At 42.8% G+C, this 22,914-nt stretch overlaps 1 protein-coding gene across 4 annotated transcripts in view; it reads right to left on the bottom strand.

Annotated features, from left to right (window-relative positions):
* The window catches only part of DOCK8 (dedicator of cytokinesis 8), a 143,572-nt gene that overhangs the window by 84,621 nt on the left and 36,037 nt on the right, over nucleotides 1–22,914 (bottom strand). For all 4 annotated transcript variants that reach the window (XM_066604205.1, XM_066604206.1, XM_066604207.1 and 1 more), the window contains exons 10-14: nucleotides 22,344–22,424; nucleotides 17,809–17,968; nucleotides 16,976–17,109; nucleotides 14,729–14,816; nucleotides 5,305–5,467 (exon numbers count right to left, since the gene is read on the bottom strand). In XM_066604205.1, the coding sequence (XP_066460302.1) occupies nucleotides 5,305–5,467; nucleotides 14,729–14,816; nucleotides 16,976–17,109; nucleotides 17,809–17,968; nucleotides 22,344–22,424 (626 nt within the window). The remainder of the gene's footprint in view (nucleotides 1–5,304; nucleotides 5,468–14,728; nucleotides 14,817–16,975; nucleotides 17,110–17,808; nucleotides 17,969–22,343; nucleotides 22,425–22,914) is intronic.

The following is a 22,914-nucleotide window of genomic DNA, read 5'->3' as shown; positions in this document are numbered from 1 at the left end:
AATATAGGGAGCGCTGTCGTTGCTACGTAGGACCGCCTCCTGGACTCCTAATCCCCAAGTGAGCAGAGATTTAGATCAATGATTAATAATCATACTGAATCCCACAAACATATATTGATCTGCCCAGCTGTCCTGCTCTATGGTATAACATGTTACCTGCAGACTGGACTACCTTTTCAATGTGACAGGTTCCCTTTAACACACACATCAAACACAAGGACCGTGGGCCAAATCCGGCCCGCCGCCTCATTTTATGCGGCCCACTGGCCGTGCATCAGACCTAACAGGAATTGTATTCACCCCGCCTGCAGCGGCAGTGCAGGGTTAGTTACCGCTGGCCTCTCTACCCCTCCTGTACGCAGTGTAAACTCGGAGGTGAGAGGTAAACTGTCACAGACTGAGCAGTGGCTGCCGCCACTGTCAGGCCGGAGCTGCAGGCTGGGTAAGTGGAAATCCTGTAGAGGTTCTGCCTGGCCAGAGGACAATGGGGGTAGGGGGTTGCTATTACCGTGTTTCCCTGAAAATAAGACAGTGTCTTATATTAATTTTTGTTCAAAAAGGTTTAACTTTTTTACATGTATAGCTGCCTGGACACTATTTAAATTGACTTTTTAAATTAACTGTTAGCAGGGCTTACTTTTGGAGTAGGGCTTATATTTCAAGCATCCTCAAAAAGCCTGAAAAATCATTTTGCATCCTCAAAAGTTCTGGAAAAACATGCTATGTCTTATTTTCAGGGAAGCGGGGTAATTCTGGGAAACTATGGGGTTACTATTACTACTGGAGCCAATACGGGGAACACTGTTACTACTGGGGCCACTATGGGGGGTCACAGATACTACTGTGGCCATTAAGGGGGTCACTATTACTACTGGGGTCACTATGGTGGTCATTGTTATTATTGAGGACACTACGGGGTTCGCTAGTAGGGTTCATTCACACGGGCATAAGCTTACACATGTGTTTTTCAGTTGTACACTGCGAATTTGCACAAGCAAAATAGAACGCAGACAAGCTCACTGAATTGATGCACAAATACGCAGCGAATACACAGGTTGCCTGCATAATCACTGCGAATTTGCCCCTTCCCATTCACTTCAATGGTCTATTGCGATGTAAGGTTAGCTAATTAATGTGTATCGCTATAATTATTCTGTACATGATCAACACAATTTATAGAATTCAGAAAATTTATTTTGAACTACTGCTACAATATGAATTAATTAGTCTATTCGCCGTCTTACTATGTGATCCTGCATTAAGTCATCTAAGCCACAAGAACACATAAAACATAAAGACAAAACAAAGATAAGATTTAACGTATGCCTATTTATTGGGCCACATTTAAATATGGGAGTGCGATCTGCATCTATTTCCTTGCTCTTATGTCACCGGTTTTTGGTCCAGTGAATGTAATCCTTTACTACAATTTCAACATAAATCCCCTCTAAGCACCAAACAAATCGTGTGTGTACATGTGGAATAATAGTGTGGCTGCCAAGTAGGGTGAAGTTCAGAACGCTGAGTGCACTTTTCATCTTCCTCCTCAATACATTTAGTTCCCATTCAACAAATCACTGCCGGGCAGACAAAGCACAGTATCCAGTAACAATAAACAATACTAAAAAGGGAGACTTTTGGTATACATAGATTACTTGCTCTGCAGCCAGGAAATATTTACTGCATAGTGACCTCAGTCTGGAGAAGATCTGTTCCTTTACCAGAAGATACATTTATATAGAATTATACGTCTCTAGCTAAAAGGTTAGAAAATATTAGGGTCATTAAATAGTTTGTAGAATACCCCAAAATATTCAGATTACTGTAGAGAGTCAGATCCCACACAGAAGGAACATTTCCTGCTGAAGTTTATTTTAAAGAGGGGAGAAGTTTGGTGTAGTAACAAAGTTATTCAATGTATAATAAGTTATGCAACTCCAAATATTCTGTACGTATCAATTGCTCGCAGTTATCAAGATTGCTGCTTGCTGTCGGTGAATAGAAACAAACTTATTGAAAGTCAAATCCTAAAAATCTATCCTAAGGCTGGGTTCACACAGGTAGTTTGCCGCGGAATTTCCCGGCGGCCGCTAATCCCGGGCTTAGCCAGCCATGTGGACGAGATTTGTCAAAAATCTCATCCACACGGGGCGGACAATCCATCGCGGCAAAGCCGGCGCTGCGGCGTGGATTCCCGGGACGCAGCATGTCAATTCTTTTTTTTTTTTTCTGTTGCAGCCTCACTTCTCTCTATGGGAGAGCTGGACACAATGGAAAAGCATGCGGCGAAGTCGCTCCAAAACCCGCGGCTAAGTGCTGCGAGTTTTGAAGTTGCGCTTATCCCGAGGAAATCTAGCAGGTTTTTCACTGCGGCAAAACTGCGAGATTTCAGCGGTAAAACCGACTAGTGTGAACCCAGCAGAAGACTGACTGTCCACGACCGTGACGGAATATTGCTAGCAATATTCCACCGCAGGGGAGGAGGGGGGAGCACTGACAGGTCTCCGCGATGAGCCTATGTAAAAGGTAGGCTCACCGCGGCAAATCGCAGCATGCCGCGATTTCAATCCGGCGAGTGGAGAATTGCTATGATTCTCAGCTAATGGACGACAAGTTGCGCTTTCCATAGTTAGCCGGTTTATCTCCGCAGATAACGCAGTGACATATCACCCGTGGACAGGCAGCCTAATATTGTTGTGCTTACACAGCAGCAGTTGCTGGAATATGTCATAGTGAAAGACTCTTTTAAGGTCTCATTCACACAGCTGTATGGGTAAAATGCTATATTACAAAAGGGCTGTAGGTGCATAATACGTGGCAAATACAGCATGCTGCTTTTTTTCTTTTTACGCACGTATTATACACACTGTATGTATGCTAATGTGAATGGATCAATGAAAATCCATGTACGTGTACTGGCTCTATTCACCGTGCACGTCGCATCCGTAATACGCTGCTTATTTACGTTCGTGTTAATGAGCCCTAACTCATGGCATGGTGTCTAATAAGCAACCCAAGAGCTTCCAGTTGGGCCACTACAATGGCGTGTTCACTATAAATGGCACTGACCTGTCACTTTATTGTTCACAGGACACCATATGGGTCTCCATAACTCCTTTCTCACAAAGGCGCAGTATGTACAGCCGCTAGGTTTCTCCAAAACAGGAAGGCCGATATTTTTGCATTTAGCCACTGCTGCATCAAAAAATTGTCCTATGTTAAGGGGACTTGTCATTTGGATGGGGTATTGGAGCCGTTCCTTGTAACAAGACCTACAGGTTTTGAGTGGATATGATGAGGACAAGTTTTAAGCCTCTGCGTTTACACAACCGTGTCTCCATACAAGGCAAAAAACCCTTTTACACGATCACATTTTACAGTTGCATGCCATAACCTGTTGCCTACGATTAAAATATGTTGTCTCCCTAGTAAACACACCACTGATACCCGTATACCTCCACACCTTTACAGCAGTTATCCTACTAAAAGCAACTAAAAACATACTGAAGCTTATATTATACCATTATAGCAATAAGTTCTAGTAGCCGACACACTCGCACCAACTCTTGTCTTCCCTTTACTTATATAGCCTATAAATTGTAATCACTCATGTCAGTTCTTGTCCCAGTAGAGTTCACAATCTAATCTCCTTCCCTCATACTAGGGCCAATGCAACAACAAGCTAAATAACTTACCAAAGAACCATGGGGAGAACATGCTAACCACGCTAACCAAATATTGTAGCGGTGGAGGATCGCTGTGTCCTCGAAGTGATGTGAGGCAGTTTTGACATAAAAACGCCTCGCCTCAATGAGAAATTCACATGAGGTGAGCGAGATATGGGGCCATGATTCACGGCCTGATATCGCGCTCGCCCGTATGAAGTTAGCCTTAAAGGGGTTTTGTCAAAAATAAAAAAATAAATACTTACCTATTCCTCCCCAGGCAGCCTTCTTACCGCATCTTCTCCTTGCCGGTCTTCTCCTGTCTCCTGCAGTCCCCGGGTCACATTACCTCCAGCCAGACAGATCCTCTTCTTTCAGTGACGTTACGTACATTGCCAGCATTCTCCTTCCTGCAGGACAATGTACGCTATGTCACTAGTGACGTAGAGTTCACCGCCTAGCAGGAGCACTGAATGCTATTCCAGGCTATTGCCGGGATTGCTCATGTGCGCTGACACGCTGCGAGTGTTCTTATACTAACGCCGTGAGACAGCATACATGAGCAGTCTCGGCAATAGCCCAGCATAGCATTTGGCACTCCCTGCTAGGTAGTGAATGCTACATCACGAGTGACGTAGCCTACACTGACCTGCAGGAAGAAGAAAGCCGCTACACAACAGAAAGAAGAGGAGGATCCTGGCCGGCTGAAAGTGACCCAGGGGACTGTAATAGCCAGGAGAAGATGCGGTAAGTAGACTGCCTGGGGAGGAATAGGTAAGTATTGATGATTTTTTTTTTATGACAAAACCCCTTTAGTTTGACAACCTTGGTAAGAAACAGAAAACATGTCCAGTGTTTTTTTAGTGGTATTTCCATATTTGTGGAGATGCAGCATTCAACCTCACACCGCGTAGAAGAACAAGAGGTATACATGTATGTGTCCCAGCAGCCAGAACATGGGTAGCTCTGTGCTTTCTGCTGTATTTCTGTTCCATTGTCTGAAGAAGAGAGATACAGTATGGTTGCTTTTACATGTATTGGAATAATCCGCAGGATATGCCGTTGTGCGGAAAAATCCGCACCGAAATCCGCATCTCTGACATGCAGATTTCAATGGGGATTTGAAAGTGGCTTAATTCTGCCAGCAATTCTGCATCAAAAGCTGAATGTTAATTTTGGTGTGGATTTTGAAAGCAGTATATTCTGCGGTGTCTTGTGGAATATTCTGGTGTGTGAAATCATCCTATAGAGGGTTTTTATATTTCTATGAAACAAAAAAGAAGAAAATGAGTCATTTGTCTTTTCAGTGATATTGGCCGGCTATACCTGTGGCACTTTCATCACGACGTATAGAATTAGCACTGCCATGGTTTTCAAATTAGATATAGAGAACTGCACATTTTACAATTTATGGTCACCGACATAAGACGACATTCGAAGGTAACAGAGAAAACAGAGGTTATTTTTTTAGTAAAGATGTCTGTTTGCACAGGAAAAGTCTTTCCCAAAAAGGATATAGCCTCTTATTGTGCAACTGTTACATCAATCACAAATCATTATTCCATCTGTTCATAAAATACATATAACCTAGGAAACAAAACGGTCTACTGCGGGATGACCTCATAATTCTAAAGCTTACCTGTAAAAGGTGTGAGGAACATAAACTTCTTTCACAGGAAACTCAAGGACCTCCTTAATCAGACGAGCGCGGCCTTCAGGAAACGGCTTAACTGGAAGCAACTCAGGAGTAAGGCATCCACTCACCCCATCATAGACCGGGGAGATCTCAAGCTTCAGCAAACCTTAAGAAAGCGGGAAGATTAAGGTAATATTCATATGGGAATTGTTTAAGAAATGTTTAAATAAAACCAACGTAAATTACTTTTAAGGTCAATTAAAAAATGAAAAACTAAGGAAAATACAAAAATACAAAAAAGGGTGTTTTCCAGAAATAGCAACACTCTTGTCTCTGTGACAGGCCTGGACTGATAGCCAGATTCCCTGGCGGGCTGCACTAGAGTGGGACGCCTGGCGTGACACTCAAAAATCAGGACACTAGCTCAAGGGGAACTTACTAACGTCAAACACAGCAGTGGCCGGTAACCAACAAATTTCATTCTCCTGAACCATCGCTTTGGCCCGTGGACTTTGAGATGACTTGCCACAAGGCTTCCAAGGCACAACTTAAGTGTCTTGCCAAATTTTTCACCACTCACGGTTCTCGTTGGGACTCCAAAGCTGAGGCCTGCAGCTCTCCCTCGCCCCGGTGACTCGCACATTGGCGAAGAAAATCCTCAGGATTCCCCGCAAAGCTCATTAGGCGCTCCTGCAAAGCCTGCTAGACAATGCAGCCCTCCAACTACATCATACCTAGTGAGTGAACAAAGGGCCTCTCCCTCTTCCTGCAGCCTTATAATGCTGGCGAAGATGGCACCCAAGCACCCATATGGGGCTTCGATCACTTCACCGTCAGATAGCCCTGAAAAGAAGAGACCTAGACTGGAAGACTCTATACCTGCTCTAAACACAGTATTTGAACCTAATGACCCTCTACTTAATATGGCTTCATCTAATCAACTTGCATCAGAATCCCTTATAAAGGAAATGGTCCTGGCATTGAAAGGGTCAGTCCAAAGTGACTTGCTTAAACTTTCCACCTCTCTAAATACCTCCATGAACGAACTAGGGATAAAGTTAGTCACACGGAAAATAAAATGAGCGAATTGACCAAGTCTCACAACAACCTAATTGATGATCACTTTTCCGTAAAGGAGAAGGTTGAGCAGCTAAAAAATAAACTAGTGGATCTTGAAGATTGCAGAAGAAGTAGCGTGACATTTAGGGGTATCCCTGAAAGGATTACCCTAGTGAAACTTAAAGTCTTCCTAATTCAACTGGTGAAAATGTTATTGCTGCAATTTCGCTCCACGAGCTTACTATTGATAGGCACAATGCAAGTGCTCCAAGTGTGACTTTGGGGCAAAACAAAAAGGAAAAGAAAAAAAAAAAGAAACGGGTCTGTGCTACTTAATTTCCTCTGGATATAGGTAGAATCTAATAAAGAGAGATAATCGCTTACTTGAGGAGGGATCCCAATGCATGGAGACCCCTCATTGGTGTGATAAGCCCTCTTACTATGGATAGGGCTCACAGGCTACTGAAGCCTAAACATCTTTCAGGCAACGTGCCACGTCATGTCATTGCCAAAATACATTTCTTTCTCATAAAAGAAGCTATTTTACGGAAGTTTAAGATTCCCTACAGGTAAGGTTTACCTAAACAACTCTTGGTTCAAGAGGACGGCTCTGCACAGGTCATCAACAAACCTGGAGATAGCAACTGGCTCCTGTCTTCATGGGGTTTACATCTTACGGCTCAACAATCCACCCACTCACCCAGAAGACCCGTCAAGTCACCACGTGAAGAGTCTCAGAAATCCTGTGCCCGCTGAGGTTTTGACTCTCATCCACTTAATGAGGAGATTATTTTCTTCCAGGCAAACTTTCTGCCCACCAAGAAAAAGCAGGTTTACTTTGTTTCCCTGCAAAATTTTCTGTTTTTCTGTTTTTATTGGTCCTAGTTGCTCTCATTTCTGCTTGTGTTAGCGTTTTCTGAGTTTGTGAGTAGCAAAATGTTTTCCTATGTTTATTTTCTTTGGTTCATTTTATGGCTAGTAAAGTACATGCTAACGAGGTTCTTTCTCATATGCTTCTTGATAATTATGTTCTGTGTCATTTAAAATTTAGAGATGAGCGAGTATACTCGCTAAAGGCAATTGCTCGAGCGAGCATTGCCTTTAGCGAGTATCTGCCCGCTCGATACGGATGGTTCGGGTTCCGGCGGCGGGCAGGGAGCTGCAGGGGAGAGCAGGGCGGAACGGAGGGGAGATTTCTCTCTCCCTCTCTGCCCCCCGCTCCCTCCTGCTGACTGCCGCTACTCACCGCTCCCCTGCGCCGACACCCAAACCTTCAGTCTCAAGCGGGGAGATACTCGCTAAAGGCAATGCTCGCTCGAGCAATTGCCTTTAGCGAGTATACTCGTTCATCTCTATTAAAATTCTTTCACTTAATACGAATGGGCTCAATTCCCCATTTGAAAGATTTCTTCTTTGGAAAGAGGCTATAGGTAAAAAGACTGACATCTTCTGCATTCAAGAGACACACTTCTCCTCACTAGACTCCCCTACATTTTCACACAAAACATAATCAAAGAATTTTAATGTATGTTCTGACAAAAAGAAAGCAGGAGTTCTCATCGCTGTTTATGAGTGTGTTGATTTCAATTTTACCAAATCGGTGATTAATCCCAGAGGCAGATTTATGATTTTGACGGGATCTATAAACAAAGTCCCCATCACTATAGTTAATTTCTATTCCCCTAATTCTTCTCAGATATGTTTTTTAAACATGTTAAATCAAAAAGATGCATAATCCTCACTCGGGCAAACTTATTATATGCGGAGACTTCAATATTGTCCCTGACGGAGATTTAAGGCTGATTCAGACACAATGATTTTCGCTCAAAAATCGCTCACGTCTTTTGAGCGATAATCGTTGTGTCTAACTGCAATGAGATCGAGCAATTTTCGTTAAGGAATCACTAATCGTTCTCCTTCGATGAGCCTTATCAGGAATACACAGCGGGATACAGCTGATACTATTGTTTCAGCTGTATCCTACTCCCTGAACACAGGTGGGGTATGAAGAACACAGCGCTCCAGCTGTGTTCTGCATACCCCGCTCGGAGCGCTCAGCTGTATAACAGCCGGGCGCTCCGAGCAGAGAACAGCTAGATGCAGAAGACAAGCGGCCCAGCTTGTCTTCTGCATCCCCTGCTCGGAGCGCTCAGCTGTACAACAGCTGAGCGCTCCGAGCAGGGGACAGCTGGATGCAGAAGACGAGTGGCCCCGCTTGTCTTCTGCATTCCCCACTCGGAGCGCAAAGTGATTGCTCAACGTTTGAGTGATCACCTTGCGCTGTAAATGCACACAACGATCATCGCTCAAATGTAGCTCAAAAGACATCTTTGAGCAATAATCGTGGTGTCTAAACCAGGCCTTAGACTCAACAGGTCATAGATGTAGGACGTTTCCCTCCTTGTCTCCATAAAGAGGCTGTACATAACACCTTTCGTTGCCTCAATGCCTCTTCTAGAGAATATACATTTTATTCCACTTGTCACAATTCTTTTTCATGAAGGTGGACACTTCCTTCGATCACCTTCTCCTCAATTGGCACTTCTACCTGGTCTGACCATTCCCCTGTCTCATTAACTGTATCTTTAGACACTCCACTAAATAATGTTAGGTCCTGGAGAAACAATGTCCTCCTTATGAAAATCCTTCACTACAATAAACTGATAACTGAGAAACTTAAAGAATATTTTCTACTTATTGACCTGCCTGAAACTGACTCTTCTTCAATTTGGAATGCTCACAAAGCTTTCATACGTGGCATCTTGATCAAAGTTAGCTGCCAACATAAGAAACTAAAACAAGTCTGTATTAGCAACCTACTTATGCAAATTAATAAAATTGAACTGGTGCTGCAGGCTACATAATAAGCTTAGAAAGTTGTTTTTCGAAGATTCCGAGAAAGATTTAAAATTTTTCGGGCCTTTTTTTTAAATAAAAAATGATGGCTAATACAGTCGAACGTAGACAACCTATAGCAAAAATTCCATATCTTTTTACTCGGGAACCATAGTTACTAAAATCTCTCATTCGCAACATATTGCGGATGAGGTCAGTGACTTCTTCTCTAAACTATATAATTTGAAAGATGACCTTTCTAACTCCTCAACCTGCACATTCTCTAATTAAAGAATCCCTTAAAATCAAACTCCTCACTATTCCCCCAGACTCCCTCACACAACTCAATGGCCCCATTCTCCCCCCAGATGTTTTCTTCAAGGTTCCACAAAACTCCGGGACCCAGTGGATTCGCCAACGAGCACTACAAATTGTTTGGTCCCATTATTTCACCGCATCTATCCAAAACCTTAATAAAGCAGTTTCTTGTGGTCGGCTGCCGAAAGAAATGCTCCATGCAACCATAGTTACAATCCCCAAACTGAGAAAATCACTAGACTCCCCAGCTAGCTTTAGACCAATATCCATGCTCAATTGTGATACTAAAATATATTCTAAAATTACAAGCACAAAGACTTCTAGTGGTACTTCCCAATTCAATTCACATTGACCAGATGGGATTTATGAAAGGGATGCAACCGGAGAATGATAATTTAATCTCAGAGGTCAGATATTCTCGCCTGCCTTCCCTACTTCTTGCCTTGAATGCGAAGAAAGCATTCAACAGAAATCATTGGGGCTTCGCTTTTGCAGCTCTCCATAAATTCGGCTTTCATGGCAATATTTTAATGCTATCCAAGCCGTATACTATGCCCCCTCGGTCAGGGGGTTGGTGGATGGGATTTTTTCCAAATTCTTTCAAATAACCAATGGTATGCGACAAGGATATTCCCCGTCTCCTCAACTATTCTCCTTAATTATAGGGCTTCTTGCAGAAATGATCAGATCAAGTTCCAGCATTAAAGGGATTGTGGCGGGTCTTAGGCAGCATAAAATAAGCCTGTTTGGGAATGATGTGCTTCTGGTTCTTTCAGATCCCCTTCCCACTTTAAGACAAGTATATAACTCTCTATTTCATTTTAGCCAAATCTCCTATTATAAAACACAATATTAGTGAATCATTAGTTTTTGGCATTACTGTTCCAGAAGAATTTAAGAAATCCATTCAGCTTGAATTTCCCTTTCTTTGGCAACAGGACAATATTCCATACCAGGGGATTAAACTATGCTTTCCCCCTAGCAAATCTCATTTCTATAAATTTCCTGCCTCGATTATTTTCTATTCAAATGGAATTAAATCACCTCTCAAGCCGCAAAATTTCCTGGTTAGGTCGTGTTTTAATGTACAAGATGCTAATTCTTCCCCAATTCTTTATTATCTCCGTACAATCAAAGTATCTATTACTCATTCCATAATAGGAAGATTCCAAATACAACTTTCAGATTTAATATGGAATAAAAAAAAAATTTAAAAAACGAGTCTTGCTTCACCTATTATTTATTTTCACTGCAGACGGGGATTGGGGATACCAAATCTACACTACTACTGCTATGCTACAGTTCTTAAATCAATTAAAAAACTTGGACTCCTATTCCTAAGACTCCAGTTGGCCTTCTATAGAAGTGTACTTAAACAATAGGCCATTAAAAACACTTCCTTGCGCTCACGAGCTGACCTCCTCAAATGTAAAGACTTGTGCTATCCCTTCCCAAGAGAAATTTTACCCCCCCCCCCCCCCCCACACACACACACACACACTTCCTTCCTGTTGGGCTCCAGGCTTGGAGTTTTTGTTTTGGGAGAAAGACTGAGGAGCTTGTAGGGAATTTCCCCCCTTAAAAATCCTCTGGAGATTCTCAAGTACTTTGTTCCTGACGTGAGGGTGTCCAGTTGGGTTAGGAAAGGAGTCACTTTCATATCAGATCTTGTTCATAACAACAAAATAATGACATTTTCTGAGTTCAGGTTAGAATTTGGAATTTTAGGTATGGATCTTTTAAATTCTACCAAATTTCCACATTTTTAAAAACACTCAACATCGTTGATGTGATCATCCCTTCAAAACTGCACTGTTTATTATCTAAAAACTCTTTGAGCAATCACTCATTTGTACGTCACACATACAGTTTGTTGTCAGGAGACATGGGGGAATCAAAAAAAACTCATTTGCTAAATTGGGAATGAAATGTATCTACTAAATTTTCCTTATACCAATGGTTCTCAGTGTATTAATAAATCTTGGAAAGCCCAGCTGCTGATGTGCCTTATGATGAAAGGAAAGGACTGCGCTGTACCAAAGCTCACATGCTAGCAACATGCAATGTGCGGGGCATGAGTCTAGGGAAACTGGACATTATGCAATGCAAAATGAGAAGACCTGACATGGATATCTTTGGGATAAGCAAATTGCACTGGATGGGTAATGGATATTTTCAGTCCAATGACTTCACATTGCACTATGCCGGACACGAGAAAATCAAGAGGGATGGAGCAGTGTTTATTATGAACAAGCGGACTTTAAAGGCAGTAGAAAATTATAGAACAATCAGAGACCGTATCATAACCATACGGATACGTGGTAAGCCAGTGAACATCTCAGTCTTACAGGTCTATGCCAAAATGACGGATGCCAATGAGGAAACCAATGAAGGTTTTTATGCCATCGTCCAGACAACTCTAAACGAAGTGCCAAAGAAGGACATCATTTACATCATGGGCGATTTCAATTCCAAAATCGGCAGCCAATCAGTAACAACCATCACAGGAAGATTCGGGCTAGTGAAAGAAATGTAGCCGGTGATCATCTGGTATAGTTCTGCCAAGAAAATCAGCTCAGGATATCAAACACATAGTTTATGCAACCCAAACAGACTGTACATGTGGACATCTCCCAAACAGACTGTTCACATGGACATCTCCTAAGGGCCTCCATTGAAATCAGATTGATTATATCCTGTGTAATCATGGTTGGCAAAGTTTAATCATTGTAATATAAACCTTTCCTGATGCTGACTGCGGCACTAATCATGAACTTCTTGAAGGTAAGATCAACATCAAATTCTGTAGCATTAACGAAGCCGCTCTAAAATCGCCCCATCATTTGCTATTGATGTAGCAAACAGATTTGAACTGCTTGACACATCAGAAAAGTATCCAGAGCAGCTATGTAAGGAAATACAGTCCAATGTTATTAAAACAGCCAGTAAGCATCTCACCTATAAGAAGTGGGAAAAACTACACTAATGGTTGTACGAACAAACCCTTGGAATAGCCAATAAAAGAAGACCAGTAAAGGCAGCCGGCAACTAAAACGAAGTTCAGCAACGAAATACCGATTTTCAGCGAATGGTAAGGAAAGACAAGGAAATAGACTGGAATGAGCATTGTAAACAACTTAAAGAGCAAAAACCATGAAAGGCTATATCCAAACCCTATTTTCAAAGGTCAAGATGGTCCGAAAAAATTCATGGCAAACAATGGCACAATCAAAGGCAAAAATGAGAAGGAATTGAATAACTAACAGAATATCAAGGATAGGTAGAGGGGATATACAAAGGAACTATATGCCTGCAACCAAGTACCGGGACTCACCATTGTGTGGGGCAGAGCCTGTGCCCTTGGAGCCCCCCATTATACAGTCAGAGGTCGTTATGGCAATGAAACAACTAGCCAAAAATAAAGCACCAGGTATAGATAACATACCGGCAGAGCTATTGCTGCTAGTACCAGTTTAAACCATCATGGTGCTGTGCCAGGCAGTATGGGTATCCACATAATGACCACAGGATTCGAAAAGAATCTGTCTTCATCCCTCTGCCAAAGAAAGACGACTCCCGGAATTGATTCAACTACCGAACAATAGCCCTCATTCCACACGCAAGCAATATCCTTCTCAAAATCATACAGGAAATACTGAGATCAGTAGTCGAAGCGGCGCTCCCTGATGCGCAGGAAGGATTATGGCAAAGATGTGGAAAACACGACCATGTAAAAAGCTTGAGAACATCAAAAGTATATCTAGATGTGCTTCATCACCCACATTAATACCTTTGATTGTGACAGCCATGGCCAGCTATGGCATCCCCTACAAGAGCTGGGCGTATCGGCATAGCTAGTCAAGGTGACAAAATCCCTTTATACCAAATCAAGAAGCCGCTGTGGTAACACAGTATGAGGACACAATCTGGTTTGGAATTGGAAAAGGCGTCCGACAGGGCTGCATCCTCTCCCACTTCTTGTTTAAACTACATGTGGTAGTGATCATGCGGAAAATAGACTTAGACGAATTGAAAATCAGGGTGAAAATAGGTGGCAGAGACATCAACGATCTCCGTTATGCAGATGACACAACTCTGCTTGCAGAAACAGCAGCAGGTCTGAAGCAGCTGATATGGAAAATGAAAACTGAAAATGAAAAATTGAGCCTCTACCTGAATGTAAAGAAGACAAAAATTATGACTGCAAAAAATGGCCCAATTCAAATTACAATCGACAACGGGACTATAGGATGTGTACGGGACTTCATCTTCTTTGGGTCGAAAATTCACCAGGATTGAAAATGTATGCCAAAACGTAAAATGTAGTATAGCACAATGCTAAACATGGACAAAATCTAGAAAAGTAGGGATATCAGTATAGCAACAAAATGCAAGATAGTGTGTAAACAGAAAAACTCTTCTAAGGCTTTGTTCCCACGAGTGTATATCGGCCGCCGTTTTCATGGCTGACCAATATACGCTACGATCTGCGCTTAGCTCCACCACCTCCCATTGCAATCAGCTGGAGGGGAGGAGAAAAGAGGGAGGGAGTTTAGCAGTCATAGGAGCCCCTACAGCGGCCGACGTATTCCGGCCCAAAAGATAGTTCCAGGACTATCTTTTGGGCCAGACGTAAAAGTATCCGGTGCTATATTGGCCAGCCGGATGCTTTTACGTCGCAGGAATACGGTCATGTGATCTGATGCATTGGAATCCAATGCATCAGATCGTAGCGTATAACGGCCGACCGTGAAAACGCTCATGGGAACAAAGCCTAATAGTGCACCAATGTGATCAAACATGTTCAACATGATTATCAGAGACTGAGATCATTATTGAAGGCTTGGATCTCAAGTACAACACAGATCCCTAATATGGCAGTTATACAAATATATCAGCTCATACTATACCGCTGTGTGCCTCCAATTTTATATGTATATTTTATTAAATAATCAAATAATAATTAGTCATTAATGTATCTATTCAATAACTGTTTCACAGTGTAATATGCTAGTAGTATGCCATCTGCTTCAATAGAACACTTGCATATTACACTGTGAAAGTTATTCATCATATATAGACACACATCCGTGTCTTCCAGCTCCCTCTGATCATTTCACCCTCATTTCTATACCCATCTTTAAGCTTGTATGCATGCAGTGAAGTAATCATTTCTTCCACAGCTCCCCATCACACATGGCATTGCTGCCCTCACCTGGTATGCATTTTGCCCGCTTTTGCAAAGATCTTTTATAATCTGCTAAGTACTTGAATAAGTCTTCATCGCTCAGTTTGTCTCCTTCCTGATAATAAAACAGAGATCACATGATGCATGAATATATTTCTCATTCATGAATACTTGTATAAAGTTAGCATTACCCATAACATTTACACAGGCGACCACGAAATTGCTCCGAGAAATGTGAACGCCTGTGTAAATGTACCTTAACTCCCATGAGTAAGCATGAGCACTGACCGGAAGTATTGCTTATAATATGATACAGAGAGCGGAATACATTTCCGTAATAAGTACTGTATTGGTTATCAGAAGCATTTTTATGTATAGTACTGTTACAAAGAGTACCGCCCTAGCCTCCTCTAATACAGTCACCCTTCTGAATGGTCATGGTGCAGCTACATCATTTCCAATATCCAAGTCCGCTCTGCTATATCACTGGCAGTATTAGGCCCCCTGTCCACCGGACGACGCTTCCCGTAGCATGCTGCGAATTCCCCCGATTCTCCGCGGTCAGCCTATCTATTAGATAGGGCTGACCGGCGGAGATTCGGCGGCGGCTCCTGCTCCCGGGCGGCGGAGCTTCGCCACTGGATACCGCATTGCCCGTGGACAGCCGGCCATAGCTATAACAATATCTATGTTCATTTATTTATAAACATCACAATGTTTGTAAATGCCTGAGAATGAAAAATGTTGTATCATATATTAACAAATCCCATTGACTTTAATGGGTCTATCAGCACAATGCACTATTCTATATGAAAGTCGATGGAGTAGAAGCTAAACTAAACAGGGCACCTATTGAAATGTATGGCATAGTAGGGAGCCATACTCCATTGTGGCTATATCTATGATGTCTTACATTGCTAATCAGATAACTGTTGATTAGTCCCAATAGGCTGAAACACAGTTTCCCATAAGCAGCACATGTCTGGTCCGCATTCAAAATCTGATACACACATGATAAACATCCAGTCAACCCGCCAATTCCAGTGTGTTTGGCTGACAATCTTATCTGTGTTGGGGACTCCTGACTCCCTTCCCCACAGCAGATGTTGGATTTTATTACGCCTATGGGAGAGGAATTGCTGCTAGAAGTGTCTGGCAGCTGATTATTCCACTCTCTCCATTGAAATAAACATGCAAGCTTGCCCAGTAGGAGTGTGTATGTTTATGGCCTCATTCACGTGAGCCTTGTGATTTTACGCTGGCCGCATCACAGCCAAAAATTGCATCAATGACGAATAGTAGCGATCAAGTCGCGCGATTAATTCGTGTTTTCTCATCCATTGCAAATAAGAAAGATGGAACAATACCTCTCCAGCGCCACCTCTTGGATGGCAGCATTCCTGCAAACCAATGTATGACTTTTTAACAAGTCTGTAAACCAATGATTGGGAATAGTAAACCAAGCCTGTAAACCATACACAGACAGCCGTTTTGAGGCATTTGCCCCTCATCAATGTGCATTAGGTTTTTGGCTTGGCTGGTGAGAGGCCTGTGTCGTGGGTCAAGAGGGGTGTTGTCTCTTCTTAGGGAGAGCACCCAAAAAGTGTGTGGAGACACCTACGGGTGTATGTTGATCTACAGAAATCATGTGATGTATTAGATCCTATGTAAGGTATTCTTTACACGAGCGTATATCGGCTGCTGTTTTCACGGCCGGCCAATACACGTAAATGTGCCCAGCTGGCAAATATACGTCGGGCAGCAAAGATAGTCCTGGAACTATCTCTGTGCCAAGAATACGTCGGTTACTGCAAAGACTCCTATGGGAGCCAAATACACTGCAGGAGAAGGGAGGTGTGAGGGAGTTTAGCAGCGTGACTGCTAAACTCACTTCCCCTTCTCTCCTCCTCTCCGGCTGTTTGCAATAGGAGGGTGCAGGATGGGGGCAGAGCTAAGCTCCGCCCTGTACCCTCCCATTGCTGGCTGCAGACAAGGGGCGAGTTTAGCCTCGCCCCCATCCCACCTGCTCCCATTGCAAATATTTGGAGGAAAGGAGAGAAGAGGTGAGCCGGCGAGGGGGAAGGAAGGGTAGGCAATGGCATTGCGGCCTCCGCGTATACGCGCTGGGGCCCGTGCCATCTGAACAGCCACACCAACGTTAGATATTTGTGCCCGTTCACGCATTTTTATAGCGCCAGTGGGCACACGTAAAAACACCTATGCTCGTGGGAAAGAGCCCTGAGGCATTTATAAAAGACAAATAATTACATTTACCTGTTTAATGAAAGTGTTTTGTGTAATGGTCGTGGGCTTGAATGGTGATGTGGAGCCTTCATCTAATGAGCTCCCTCTATCAGAAAATCTCCTTCCCCCCAATGAGGATCTCCGGTCACCAGCTGCCGTCTTACCTATATAAATAGAAGAACACAGCTGTTAAGCAATTAGAGAGTACATATGGACATTATAAGTACAGTTGTAGACAATTTCCACAGGACTAGGTGGCATTTTCATGCCTATGGATTACGCCCCCCTCTTGTGAGGGTTCATTCATACGGGCGTAATCTCACCACATATTAGGCATGCATATTTCGGGTGGGTAACACGCGGTGAAAGGATGCAATACAACTCAATGGACTTTCATTCTTCCACTGACACCTGTGTGTGCGCACTGCGTACTGATACGCAGGAGAAATAAATAGCAGCATGCACTATTTCTCTGCGTATGCGCAGCGTTTCAATACGCGTCCCTGCTCTGAACAGAGTGGGGAATAAAAAATAAATAAATAGGAAAAAATAAAGAAAAAAATCACACTGCGCATGTCTGTGATTGCGTAAATCCCGGGCATGCGCAATGCAGCCCAGACGCGGTCTTTGCAGGCTCCTTACCGGCAGAGTGTAGTAGCTGTAATGTGTACAACGTTGCAGAGGACCCGCAACATTGTATACATGTGCCCATGTGAGCGAGCCCTAACCCATCAATAGTGATTGGATGAGTAAGACATTTTCATTATATCCTGCGAGGTAATGTGACAATAATGAGTTCTTCCCAACAGGAACAGCAACTTTTTCTGCTTTAAAAAAAAAAATACTAGAAAGGATAGGCATACCGTTCCCATTCTCGGAATCGGAGACTTCTCTTTCCAGGGTCATAACGTTAATACAATTCTGTAGGCTAATTGGTATCCAAGCAAACGGCATACGATATTTTCCTAAACGGTGACAGAAGTTTTCTGCTTGAGATTTTAGTTTTTCTATTTTTTCTTTGGTCTGCAAGAAATCCAAATACAAGTATATTACTATGCACAAAAGAAGCAACAGTAGCAGAGCAGTAGTATACATTTCTAGAACAGCAAATTAAAGTCTGCCATTGATTGGCCTCTTACTAATTACTCAGTTTACAACTATTAAGTAGAGATCCGCGCCACCACACAATGTTTCGAAAAAAACAAAATTAGGTTCTACTCACCTGGTGCAAAGCGGGGCCCCTAAAGATTATAGGGGTGCACCCGCTTGCACCGATGATCCTGGTTTGCTTGTAAAATATGAAGATCCCCAAATATTCCTTACACGTCAAGGAGATGCAGCAGGAAGAAAGACCCCAAAAGGTATCGAAAAACAAAAATGGGGAAAATACAAATAGGAAGATGAAAAACTCCTTCCGCGCTCTAAGGATCTTGTAGTCCAGATACGTGAACTGTCATAACCCGGCAGTTTTTAACACAGTGAATTTAATATAATATAATACACGGAAAGTATAGTAAAATTTGCAACGCGTTTCGGCGTTCTAATAAACGCCTTTTTCAAGCATAACACGCAAATGACAATACCATTCTTTTATAGCATTGCTTACCTTACGGAGCTCGAGGTCCGAAGTTCTTTATAGAAAAGCATTAAGCTCAAGATATTATTCTGATTTGATAAATGAGCGGAGCTCTTGAGCTTTCTTCTTCTCTTTGCAATCGAGATCCGAACCTCATGTGCGTTGATGGAGATACGAATATTACGTATCTTTGAACGTTGATACGCTATCAGCGTACACATGCGCATTGGATTAAATCTCTATACCAGGTCTCCCGACGCTTGAAGATTACGTCAGAGCGGGTTCGACCGGCGTCCCACACCATGAACTTCGGACCTCGAGCTCTGTAAGGTAAGCAATAGAGATGAGCGAGCATACTGGTCCGAGCTTGATGCTCGTTCGAGTATTAGGGTGCTCGAGATGCTCGTTACTCGAGACGAACACCACGCGGTGCTCGTCTCGATTAAACGAGCGCTGACCATTGAATTCAATGGAGCCGGCAATACAGCCGGCTCCATAGAAAGCAATGGGCTGCCGGCGAGCGCGGGATGAATTTTCGGGAAGGGCTTAAAAATATAAGCCCTCACCTGAAAATCATCCTAAAATGTGTAAAAAGTTAAAAAAAATATATACTCACCTTGTCCCGGCAGAACGATGTTAGCCCATTGAATTCAATAGAGCCGGCAATACAGCCGGCTCCATTGAAGGCAATGGGCTGCCAGCTAGCGCGGGATTAATTTTCGGGAAGGGCTTAAATATATAAGCCCTTCCCTGCAATTCATCCAGAAATGTGTAAAAATAAAAAATATATATATATATACTCACCTGGTCCCGGCAGACGGAGTTCAGCTGCGGCCAGCTGGCAGTGGGTGTGAAGGGGGTGTGAGTCAGACATGCCCCTGATTGGCTCAGCGCTGAGCCAATCAGAGGCAGATTTCACTCACACCCATTTATGAATTCATGAATGGGTGAGTGAATGCTGCCTCTGATTGGCTCAGCGCAGCTCTCAGCTGAATGACCGCAGTTCAGCACCACAGTGCAGGGGGCAGCAGGAGAAGATGCGGCTGTGCCCCGGCAGCTGAAGGGAGGTGAGTATCTATTTTTTTTGTTTTTTAAATCACTTTTAATTCATTTCCAGGGAATGGCTTATATGTAAAGCCCGTCCCTGAAAAAGAATTCAGGTGTGCCAGCAGACCATTGTCTTCAATGAGTCGCCGGCAGCAGCAGCGGCTCCATTGAAGAGAATGCCTGCATTTTTATTCTCTTTTACACTAAAATCTTTCTTTTTCAGGTAAGGGCTTATATTTTTAAGCCCTTCCCGAAAATACATCCCGCGCTCGCTGGCAGTCCATTGCTTTCAATGGAGCCGGCTGTATTGCCGGCTCCATTGAATTCAATAGGCTAAGATCGTTCTTCTCTGCCACAGCTGTTACAGCTGTGGCAGAGAAGAACGATCGTTATGCTGACAGTGGGGGGGGGGGGGGTCTCACTCTTGCCACTATTGTGGCTTAATAGTGAGACCTCGGAGCCCGAAATGCAGCCCTGCATGTTGCTCCTCGCCTGCCCTATCCATGTCTATGTTTTTTACATGACTTTGTTGATTTGTCAAGATTTTCACAAATGAAAACCTTAGCGGAGCACCAGTCATATACAAAAATGCTCGCCCATTGACTTCAATGGGGTTCGTTACTCGAAACGAACTCTCGAGCATCACTGAAAGTTCGACTCGAGTAACGAGCACTCAAGCATTTTGGTGCTCGCTCATCTCTAGTAAGCAATGCTATAAAAGAACGGTATTGTCATTTGTGTGTTATGTTTGAAAAAGGCGTTTATTAGAACGCCGAAACGCGTTGCAAATTTTACTATACTTTCTGTGTATTATATTATATTAAATTCACTGTGTTAAAAACTGCCGGGTTATGACAGTTCCCTTATCTGGACTACAAGATCCTTAGGAAGATGAAAAACTCCTTCCACGCTCTATCAGTTTACAACTATAGCACTGTTGTTGTGCACCCCTACTATGCCAGACTAGCACTAGGTTTGTACTGATTGATATTTGTCAATGCAACCAGTTTTTTTTTGCATAATTCCACTGAAAAGGATGAAATTCTTAGGCCGCCTGCACACGGGCGTATTTGCATTGCAGAATCTAGAGCGGGTGTCCGCCTCCGGATTCTGCAGCAAATACTGCCCATAGACATGCTATTGAAAATTCGTTTTGCCTGTTCATGAGCGGAAATCAATTGTGATTTTCCGCTCGCGGGGAGAAAATCATAGCATGTTCTATTCCAGTGCAGCTACCAGTCAGTAGAAGCTGTCTGCTCCACAGCACTTATCAATAATCCGGACAGGTACGCAGGGTCACTGGGTCGGATTCCGCTGCGGAATCCCACATGCGGAATCCAACCTGGCCATGTGCATTCGACCTTGCAAAACGCCATATTTAATAAATAAGCAAAAAACACTGACTCAATAGTCTTAGATGTATTGAAAAAAGGAGTACGGTGTGTTTGGCAAGTCACAGTGTGCGAAGCTGATCTTCAATCTAGAGCGACTACAATCTGGTTTAATTCAGTAGCTGAGCCCCATTCAACTCCAGCGACACTATTAAAGTACTAATGACCACTTGTCCGTGAGTGACTGAGAAAGTGAGTTACATGCTCTGCCCCTGATTAGATGATGGTGATGTCATCAAAGGTCCTTCCTCGAGAGAGTGAGTTACATGCTTCGTCCCTAATTACATGACACAGATGTCATCATAGGTTCTTCATCTCAGCCACGCTTTCCCCCCAACAAGAAGCTGAATCACTAGAGCTCTGAGCTCCACCCCTGATCACATGACGGTGACATCATCACAGGTCCTTCAGTGATTTACAAGTGATGATGTCATTGCACCACCAGAAACACTGGTACTATAAATAATACTAATAACTAGTTATTACATACTGTGTACTGGTCAGAAATACGCAAGTATTACTAAATGTACCCCATTGTTAACTAGACATAAAAATGGATGTCACAAAGCACACTGCCACAATAACAAGGATATCCATAATAATATGTTGTATTTAAGCATGAATTTCATTTGTAATTGCAATTAATGTTGTCAGTGGTACTCATTTCTATATTACCTTGGTAATATAGAAAAAAAAACAACAGTGGTTTATTATATCCCTAAAAGGTTTTGTGCTCTGATACACATCAATACCGGTGGGCACATGGAAAGTGCTTCTGAGTTACCGTTATGCTGCCATTTATACACACTAACTGTTTGTTGAAAGGGAATTTATAATCAAATTAAAATATATAATATAAATCTATGAATATTATATATTTTTATTATAAATTACTAGTAATCATTTTTTATTTTTGTCGGTTTTTTATTTTTGGTTACTACTTAGTTTTGAAATATTCAAGCTTTCACACTGGCCACTAGATCAGTTACAATAGGCTGATGCTATCTTTTTTTTATGAAAGTGGCCATACACATTTGATGAATGTCAGTCGAACCAACTGATTGTGGCGAGAGTGGCCTACCATGTAACACGTATGTTAGTGTAATCACTCTCCCTCATGGCAGATGTCGAGACAAAGGCGGATCGGGCATGTTGAATTTCATTATGCCCAATCTGTTTATTCTTCTGGGAAAAAAAGCAGACACTAGAGCTGTCTGGCAGTGGCCGACTCCCTCTTCCCATTGAGAATACATAGACGCTTGGCTGGGCCATGTATACATGTGCATGGGTGGTCGGGAGGAATAGCTGTGGGCCAAACAAGCATTTGGCCGACAGTTATCCAAAGTTTATGGTCAATTGATTCTTATTATGATTACAAACTCACCTTTCCACCATCAGAATCTTTTAACACCATGTACGGCTCAGCGCAGTCAGAAATTTCCCCCTGTTGAAGAACTTTTTCAAGCTGTAAAACATATTAGAACAGAGTAACCGAAGGTCGCTTTAACATTCATATTTCACCGTGTTTAATTATTCTCACTTGAAAGCAAACTAGCTGCGCTGACATCAATGAAGTGGAGTAGCTGAAAGCACTTGGCTTTACTTAAGACCCATTTACATGCAACAATTATTGCTCAAACGCTATCTTTTGAGTGATAATCGTTGCGTGTAAATGCTACCTTTATTTGCTTTTTGGCCGAACGATGATTTTTAATTCACAGAAAGGGGCCACATACTTACTGATACATTGATACAAGAGGGCAGGCATATAAACCAGATATCCCTCCATCATGCAGAGGCCAGGCTGATATATGGAGGAGTATTTACCCTACTTGTGTAGGAATTAACACTAAGCAACCACCTCCCTCATTATAAAGAGGGTTGTGAGTAGAGATGAGCGAACGTACTCGTTTAGGGCGATTTCGCAATCGAGCACCGCTTTTTTCAAGTAACTG

Source organism: Eleutherodactylus coqui, chromosome 5 (assembly GCF_035609145.1).
Source record: "Eleutherodactylus coqui strain aEleCoq1 chromosome 5, aEleCoq1.hap1, whole genome shotgun sequence".
Classification (NCBI taxonomy): Eukaryota; Metazoa; Chordata; class Amphibia; order Anura; family Eleutherodactylidae; genus Eleutherodactylus; species Eleutherodactylus coqui.
This window is presented reverse-complemented; position numbering and strand designations above follow the sequence as displayed.